The 9,893-nt window shown below is 39.7% G+C and overlaps 1 protein-coding gene across 1 annotated transcript in view; it reads left to right on the forward strand.

Annotated features, from left to right (window-relative positions):
- The first annotated feature begins 3,759 nt into the window (after positions 1–3,759).
- The window catches only part of TRPM7 (transient receptor potential cation channel subfamily M member 7), a 67,293-nt gene continuing 61,159 nt past the window's right edge, over positions 3,760–9,893 (forward strand). The window contains exon 1 of the mRNA XM_035899560.1: positions 3,760–3,906. Coding sequence (XP_035755453.1) covers positions 3,760–3,906 — 147 coding nt within the window. The remainder of the gene's footprint in view (positions 3,907–9,893) is intronic.

The raw sequence follows: 9,893 nt of genomic DNA on the forward strand, positions 1-9,893 counted from the left end.
CAGGACAGGTGTGTCTTCCCTCCCCCCCCCCACCCCCCAGCTTTTGCATCTACACTACTTTTGGGGGGCGGGCGGGGCTGGAACAATGACTGGTTTTGAAAATTCTTTGCAACTGATAGACAAAACAACAGGTTTGAATAGTGCTAGTAGTGCCTGTGTTAGTTAAGGCCAGTGCATGTGTTTAACTTGTTTAATATTAATTTGTTTTAGCTTTTAATGAATTGGAAAAGGAGAAATAGTTTAAATGATTAGTTTGCATTTAGAAGAGTTTGAGTTTGTTTGACACTTTTCTTTTTTTCAGGAAACTGCAAATTGAGGGAGATTAGGCATAGAAAATTTGTATAGCTGTAATCCTAACATTTTACACCAAAGAAAATTGGACAAGGCAACAACAGGAAATCACTGAGTTCACTTAATGCTAATGTCAGGTAGCTGTTAAAACACTTTTCCTATTCTTTAAATCAATGTCATTCCTATAGTCAGTACAAGTTCATAGAACCCTGGTGAAAACAACCAAGTAAGCACATGCTGGGCAATGGCAATGCAGGCTTTCCTGCGGTGCCTCATGTAAGTGCCTCAGTGTTCGTCTGAAGGTCACCTCTAGACATTTATACTTAGTTTGGGGCACGTTGGCTCAGGAAAACTTACCCAGATTAAATCTAGTTTAGCTAGATTTACTTTGGAAGTATGCTAATTAAGACAATTGTAAATCTATATTGGCAGTTAACAAAGGCTTACTGCAAATTTACCACTTTACGTAATTTATATCAAGTTTAAACTTTTGTTTGCAAGTCAGGAGCAGACAGACTTGCAGGCTGAGTATCAGTTGTTGCCATTCACACAGATTGACCGTGGTGCCAGTTGATACGGGTACGATAACCACCTTGTTTGCAACTTGCCTAAGAAAACAGAAATTACCAACAGTTTTCATATGTTAGTAGTTGCCCCTCTTGACTTTTTTGACCTAAGCTTGAACTGACAGCCTTAGAATACAAATGATCTTGCACACCATCTTCAATTTTTATTTGACTGGCACTTAATAATAAATTACAGCATACCTCAGTGTTCCAATAGCAGACTGAAAACTTGTTTTCTGATGTGTTGTCATGCTCTTTGACAAGCCCAGTGTCTGCCAAAGTTAAATGGTTATGAAGAAGTTTATGAAAATTCCTGAAAGAGATAAAGAAGTCATAACTCAGTCATGCACTACTCGAAGCTCTCGGAAGCTTCACAAATCTATGTAATACGACTCCTTTTTCTCTTTGAAATTTTTTGCATGGAGGATTTATTAAATTTTCAGCTATAAATTATAATGGAATTAGTATAAATAAAGACAACCTTTGGCAACGTAAGTTATTCAGCAGCTGGCTGTGGAAACTCTGTCTTGTTCTGTGCCTAATTATGCTCCATGTCTGATCATGCCTGAGGCTTCACACACATGTGCTGCAGTTTAATGGGATGTAAACTAACTTTTTTCTTTCAAATGCTTAGGCGCTTTGTTTACAAAATTTATGAATGGAGTTTAAAATTTTATATAAATAATAGGTTAGTATTGACTACTGAAATGAGGTTTTTATAAGTTCAGTAGAACTGATTGCAACACTTTTAGCAATTTTGAATGTTTTTAATATTAAATTTGGTTGGGCTAAACACTATATTAGAAGCCTTTTTAGTCATACTTTAATATAAAAATCTTACTACCTTTTCATTGTATGTTTACTGACAACAGCCCCCTTCCTTATGACTCTTTAAGTTATCACTTTAAGAATGTTATTAATAAATTTTACTTGGAAAAAAAATTAGTTGAGTAATTGCTTTGTTCTGACTCGTCTCTTTGTTACCATTACCGCCATGTTCATGGCAAAACAGTTAACACTTGATAATACCAAGTAAATTAAAAATTCATGATACACCCCCATAAATACGTAGTTGCAGTTTTTATCCATCCTGCCCAATGTATCAGTTAGGCTGTTTACAAACAGAATCACATGTGGTGGTTTTGGTGAACTGCTTTATTTGGGGGTTTTTTGTTATGTTTTTGGTTTTTTTTCTTTCCAGAGGCAGGGGGGACAACTGAAGTCTGTGAATTGAGCTACATCAGTTTTACTGGTCTAACTCAGCAAATGCTTACTGTGCAGCTGTTAGTCATGGGGCTGTGTGACGGTACACCTGACGGTCAGGTCAGTTAGAAACTTAACACATGCAAACTTCTTGACAGTAACAAGCTTACTTGCATTCAGCCTAGGAAATAGTGCTATAGAAGCCTTGTTCAGCTGAATGTACTTAGCCTTGGACACAAAGGGCAAGAAAAAGCCAAGCTTGAAACCCAGGGTGGGTTGGAAATGTTGGCAGAGGATAAAAAAAAAAAAATCACTGAGCCTGAATACATTTGATATGTGATCCTTGAGACTTGCCTAGAACCCTGTGTTTGTATTTAACATGTTTTTAAGTATTTTAAGCCTCTTCTGTTCAGGCACTGGAGGTTCCAGTAGCATTGAGTCACAGTAACTGAATGCGTAACTGCAAGAAAGCTCTCCAAAATGCTCTTTGAAATTAGTTATTTTAAAAAGTAGAGGCATTGGGAAGAACAGACACAGTTGTAATCAGTAAACTTCTTTTTCACTGTCTGTTCCCCATGCATTCCATTAAGGCTGGTACGTTTGACACTTCAGCAAAACTGCAACTCTCAGAGGCTTGAAAAGGGCAAACAGAAGAGAGACATTGTCTCCTGTTTAGATCAGCCCAGTCTTTGCAATACAATTCCATTTAGACATAAGAAAAAGCTTTTCACTGTCAGTGTGGTCAAACACTGGAGCAAGTTACCCAGAGGGGTGGTAGAATCCCCATTCTTGAAGATACTCAAATACAAGTGGACACAAGCTTGGCAGCCTGCTCTGAGCACGGGGGTTGGACTAGGCAATCTATAGAGGAGCCTTCCAATTGTGCTGCTCTGATTATTAAGGCATTTTTCTACTCATTTTCCAGCTTGAATAATCTGCAAATTTTATCACCACAATGTGGGTTTGATTTTTCACTTGGAATAATTTCCTTCTACTAAACTTAGATTTTAAAGTTGTCTTTGGATTTGTAATGCTTTCAGGAGCTAAAGCACTGTTTTATTTTCAAGTAGCCTATACAGCCCATTTTACTGTGTGAATTACTTATCTTTCTAATTTTGAGGAAAGGAAGAGAGCAACTCAAACTGTTCTCCCTTTTGTCAGAAGTGAGTGATCAAAGTTCAAGGTTTTGTGTTCTTGAGAGAGACTGATGATGGAGGCTCAGGTATCTCTGGAATCCCTCCTATTTATAAAGAATGTGCAAGATCCTGTTTCCCTGAACACAGAGGGCATTAAATAGCTGAGAATGGGGTTTTTTGCTTGCAGCTCAAAGACCTTTTAACCAATAAAGTGTTTAGATCAAAGAGCTGCCTTTCAGCTTTTTCTTTGGAGTATGCTCACAGGTATTCTGCTGTCTGGTTTTCTGTTCCCTCTCCTTGCTCATGCACATACTCACCTCCTTTCTTTCCTCCTCTCTTCTCTTTGGGGCAATACCAGCATGTTTTGAAGTGGCTTTGCATATTACTTTGTCTTGGACAATAATATTTGCCTCTGTTCCAGTATGGAGACCAGCGTTTATGAGGAAATGCAGCAGTCATACCCCCCAGCTCAATCTACCAGTAACAGTAATTTAGAACAACAGTTTATCTTCTGCACATCCTTGCCTGTGTTACAGTCCCACTGACTTTCTGGGGTTGCGGTAATGTTGGTGCAACAGCCTGGCTTCGATCTGAAAAACAAAAAAAGCAAAGGAAGCTTTTTACAGTTTTATCCGAAGCTGAAACACACTCGTGCTGGTTCTCCCCATGTCTTTGCAGAAAGGCTACCAGAATATATCAGCCTCGGTATTGTATGTGCTTGGGAATACAAGGAAATACAACAAGTATTGATACATTTAGAAGTTCAACAATAACTCAATTAGTTTAAGTTCAAGCTTTGATGTGTCCCTGTCAAAGCTACAAGAAAAGTGGGGTCCTTTTAATTAATGTTTCTTTCAAAAGGTAACAGAGACTATGCTGGGCAATTGATCCATCCTTGTGGATTTAAGGCAACTAGCTGCAGAAAATTAGCAAACAGGTATTGTTAGGTGAGTATTTCTCTGGTAGCTGATTTAAAAAATAAATTTTAAAAGTAAATTTACATTATAGTAATAAAGGAAAAAAAGAGCAAATGCATGCCCATTGGTACCTTTTTTCTCTACGAAATGGAACAGCAAACCTCTCCAGGACAACGTGATGCTTTTGTCAACATCACTGTCAAATAAGAATTCAAAGTTGGACAATTAAGACCAGTCCTGCATAGGCTCACATAAAATTGTACCTTTTGATTATAAGGTACTTATCTCTGAATTTAAAAAAAAAAAAAAAAAAATCAAGAAACTGAGCTCTGTAAGGATACCTGTGAACTTGTCTCCGATTTCTAAAATTCAGGAAGCGGCTGCTTTGACCTGCTGCCGTGTTCTTGCAAAGCAGTTCAGACTGTGGCACTATGCTGGCATTGTCTGCTCCTGCTGCTGCCGTACCCGGCTGGTTTGGGCATGGAAGTCATGGAAGGGGATGCTGCACCTCTTCTTGCACATGGAGCATCTCTATGCAAAGGCCACCTCACTACTTGTCTACCATGCACCAGCTGAGCTGCTAACAAGCTGAAACTCAAGAATTCGTGAGCCCGGAGATTGCAGCAGGAACAATTTTTACAGGGAAACTTTAAAAAAAAATGACAAAAGTTATGGGGGGAGAAAGTTAGAAGGAACAGAACTGACATAAAAGTCGCTTTAGTTATTTTTTCAAGGCAGGTAGTGATAACAATCTTGCAAAGGGTCACCATTATGGTGTAAATGTCCCCATACTGTTCCTGGCAGCTGCTGGGTTTACGCTTGTAAATAGAGACATTTGGAGGCACACCCTTGGCAGTTTTGTGGGAGACTTCGGCCTGTGTTGGTTAAGCTCTCAAACACAGTTTCCTGAGCAGTAACCTATCATATTCCCAAATACAGTATATGCTTACATTCTACTTTAGATGATGGGTTGGGTAATGTATCTTTTTTTGTATGCTTACAGAGCATGTCGAAGGCAAAATCGCACATTCAGAACTACTGTGTGTGCTCAACCTCGGTAGCTCATTAACTTGAATATCCCTTCCTACTAATATGGAATATCTCAAATGCAGATTTTTAAACTGGAAAACCCACACTCTCCTCTGCCTAATTTGGATGTGACAAGCCGTACCGCAAAGCTGAACTTGAGTTACTGGTTTTGTGCTCTGAGCTTGGCGCTTTAGGTCATCAGGCCCTTTGCACTGCCATCAGAAAGCCCACGCTAGGATCCTTTCCTAGTGGTGGTGGTAATTTGCCAGTCCCAGAAAAATGGGGAAGTGCTGAAAAACCGGGAAGCCTCATGTAGCTTTCCCTGTGTCTGTGCCGCAAGTAAATGGCTGACTCTGTAAGTGAAATAATGCTCTAGCCCTAAGTTAACAGCTCAATGTCGTGAAAACACCCTTGTGCCGTTGTGATGGGTCTCATGGTTAGAGGGGAATGGAACTGCACTGGTGGCCTTCGGGCGATACCAGATCAGCTCTCTTACCTCTAAAGGCAGGCTACCTCCATGCTGCCTTTCTAGAATTACTTTGTATGGTAAGATGTCAATACTGTTTTGCCAATTCTAATACATGAGCAGTTCTGTTACTTTAATTTAAATACATACATTGCTTATGAGATTGGAGTCTAAATCAGATACAGGGGCTAATTTGTTTCATGACTGTTAAATATGCAAAATTAACTTTTTGTATATTATTTTTATTCTGATATATCTTGAATTTACCCTAGCTTTTATGACCTACTTCTTGAATGTACAGCTAAGGCCCTTGGTTCCTTTGAGGGAACACATACCTGCTCAGCTGTTAAAGCTAACACATTGCTCAGACTAACTACTTTTTGGTTTTGAAGAACCTTGGTACAGTGCAAAAAGATTATTAAACCTTTGGGACCTCTTCAGAAGATGTGTAACTCTTGAGTGGACCACATACCAACAAAGTAACCAAAATTTCTAAACATTTTAAAAACTGTGAAGTTGCACATGTTTTGAGTTTTATTTTCCCTGGTTTCAATGGAAACAAGCCTCCTCCTTTTAGGTTTTATTTCATAAGAGTTGTGATTAACAGTAATAAGCTGTTTCTACTTCATCCCATTTTGAAATGGTGTATTTTGAATTGCTGAAAACTTGCGTGTTTGTAATGTTATTTGGTGTATTATCTGACAGGTATTGGGCAAAATATTTTCACAGAAACTCTGCAACTCCAGCACTAGAAAAACCCTTCACAAATAATGGAGGGGACACAGATCACATGAACCTGTGCCATCCTATACTTTTTTGCCTCACTTGACAAATTTTAAACTTTCATGTTGAAAATATAAGTATTTTCAGTGTTTAGGAGTAGCAGTCAGAATGTAAACTGGTGCACTGTCACTTTAGCCACAGCTAGGCAGCTGATTGACCTAGAAAGCTCAGAAATGGACACACCTTTTGGGGGGACAGAATTCACCCCTGTTAAAAGAGGAAGAAAAGTGAATCAATAATACCTCTTTTCTGCCACAGGTGACTTTAGTAAGGGGCAAAAATGTTTTTCACAGAATCTGTTTGACCTCGAGTAGGATATTAACTAGATCACCTTATCAGTTGGCATTTGCATCTGATTTAACTATATGAACTCCAGCAGGTATTCTGAACAACTTGAAAAGAACAGCTGTGGAATAACAGAGCATTATCTCTGCTAAAACTTATTATGGAGTCAAACAAACAAAAGAGCCAAAACCAGATTACTTTTATATAACGGTAACTCATTTCATTTCTCATGAAGAGGAATGCTGTATTTTAATGTTTTCTTTCTGTGCATGAGTGTATCTCACCTACATGAGGGTGAGTGAGCAATCAAGCAGCCTCATCCCAACTACTGGAAATTGCAATATTGAGATAAGGGCCTACTTAGGGAGGTTTCTTACAATCCTTAAACACTTACTGCGGTGACATCAAGTTACAGCTGGTTTAATGTGATGTAAAACCTATTATGGTTGACATCACAAATTTTACTAGTTCTGGTGATGCTTACATAACAAATAATTACTCAGTGCAAAGTGCCAGTGACAGACTGGTCGTTTGCTTTGAGATATAAAAATGAGATACAGGAACCACATAGCAAAAGTAGTTTTGTTTAAACCAGTTATATTCAATTTCAGGTAACAGAAGCTTGCTTCAGGTTAAATGCAATATGGCATAAAATAATGCTTCAGTATTTCCTTCTAATTCATAGCTGACAGTTGTTGATTTGGAAGAAGATACCAGAGGAATTTTGAGTTGACTATTGGTGTGGTTGGAAGGTAACGCTTAGGATGACAAGTAGCAAATATTTATCCTACTGCTTCACCCTCTAAGGTTGAAGTGCAGTAATGAAAACAAGATTTAGCATCTGAATGTACAAGAACTCACTCTTTTTGGATGACTAACACTGTTAGCTTAGGGTCAAATCACGTCATGTTCATGTTCTGTATGGCTGATCAACGTAATAAAAGGATATAAGGTGACTTCCTTATGCCATGTGCCATCAGTCCCAGGTCATGGGGATGTAACTCACTGTGGTGCTATGTCCTGCCCCCCCTTCACAACACTCTGCAGGCTGACGCTCCCCCAGAGTGAGGCAGAGAGGATGTTGATGACTCATTTTCCCTTCATTTTCTTCACAAGCTGTTCCAGTGAAACAATGTGCTGTCTCTCCATCTAAGCTTATCGCAAAGAGTTTAACTCTCAAATAATTTGATGTCAATCTCTTTACATTTTTGCATGATCAACAGGAAAAAAGGCATGGAAAATTCCTCACCTCAAGCACGTTCTAAAACAATAGCTTGCACCAGAGAAGTCTCATGCCCAGGCTGGCCTCCAGCTACTTTTTCCTAACTCCCTTGCTCCTTCTAGCTCTTGGATTTACAAATATTAAACTTGGAGGCCAGCATGATAACCAGGAGAATCAAGTCAGTATAGACGAAATACTGCTGTGAGATGACATGAAGGACCTAGTCATAGAACTTGCTCATTAACTTCATGTGGGATGTGGGAAGGTTTAGATTGATTAATTAGAAAGGGGAAAAGGAAGGGAGGAAGCAGGCATGTGGTGGTTTGTCAGAAATGCTTTATATTGTTGGCTGAAGAATTCAGAAATCCCCCATTTTCTCTGCTTTCCTTTGGAAAGTTCTTGAACAATCTCCAGAAAATCTTACTAGGCTTCCACTGCTCCTTCTGTTCCTGCTCCGTAAGCCAAGAACTATCACTGGCACAGAGGAATCTGGGTGGGAACAAGTAGCTGTGGATCAGCAGGCTTGGGATTTCTCCTGCAGTAAAAGAGTGAATTTAGCCTGTTAGTTGCAACATCTTGTATTCAGAACTAATTTAAGTTTTTCCCTGGAAATGCTTCATTTTCCTATTCTGCGGAAATGAAAAGCATCCTAGGAGCCTCATTTTCATACCTATCTAAGACAGCACAAATTATTCTGAAGTTAACTAAAAACAAGCATTAGGAGCTCCCCTGCAGCTGAGGAACTCCCTGCAGCAACATCCTAATCTGGAGCTGAATGCCCGCAGTTGTGTGGGTCTTCTCAAATTTGCACCTATTGTTTGCAGCAAATGGGTTCTGCTACCAGAATTTACTACGGGACTCGCCCTGCTGAATGGCTGTTAATGCAAGCACGGTTTTGTTTCTTGGGATGTACAGTTCAGTTTAAACCAGCAGCTGCCAACTCTGCAGTTTTTTGGGGTTTTTTTAATGCTTTGGTTTGATTATGGAATCATTGGAATGGGTCTAGTAAATTTAGTAGCGTCCTGAGCCCCAGACTCTTAAGAGCCTGTTTCTGTCACCGTAAGGCTCATCAGTTTTTGGGTGTGAGTACATGCAGAGCTCTCTTACCATGTGATGCACGAAGCAATGGTTCAGGTGTGAGCGCACACTTGCACGTCTATCGGCTTAGCCCAATGCTCTTTAGAGTTAATGCTGGCTTTTTGCAGCAAGGAGAGATGGATGATGACATCAATATAATGTCACAACAGCACAGACAAATGACAAGGCCTGACAATGAAAATAAAAATTCTTAAATTAATTTGAGCGTTCCGATTTGAGTTCATACAAAATTACCACTCTGGATATAGTATGGATATAGTATTTTAGAAATCGTACGAGGACCTTTGAGACAGATTTAACTCGCTTTTGAACCACATTTTCATTGCAAAACACTGAGCTATCTCCCTATGGCTTAAAAAAAATGTAATGGCATAACAGTAATATCAGACATACAGTTTTAAATGTCTTAATTTATCATATTTAGGGAAACCAATACTTTGAGCCAAACTTAATTGCTTTTTCTTCCCTTAGAAATGCAGTTTATTCTAGCATACGGTTTGTTGCAAAAGATCAATACTGAAATGCGTAGCGGGAATTACTGTACCGGGTTTTTTATTACTGATACCGATTCTCAAGTTTTGCTGACAAAAGAAGTCAAGGTTCCTGCCCTGAGCCGTTCCTAATCTAAACCGGGAAAAGAGTTGATTGAAGTGGAAGAAATGCATCCTCCTTTCTCCCTCCAGAATGAACTTTCCTCCAATTTTGCTCGGAGCGAGTTACCAAACGCGTTTGACACGGCGCTAATGGCGGCGCTTCCACGCGTAGGCACGACCGGCCAGAAAAGCTGAAACGAACCTTAACTAAAGCCGCTCCCTCGCACGTAGGTGAAACAGCGAGCAAGGCCGAGCCACTCTCTCCAGGCTGCGGCCGCCCGGGACTGACCGGCGGGCCCCCCGA

This window comes from Egretta garzetta, unplaced genomic scaffold (genome assembly GCF_000687185.1).
Source record: "Egretta garzetta isolate BGI_Z169 unplaced genomic scaffold, ASM68718v1 scaffold287, whole genome shotgun sequence".
Classification (NCBI taxonomy): Eukaryota; Metazoa; Chordata; class Aves; order Pelecaniformes; family Ardeidae; genus Egretta; species Egretta garzetta.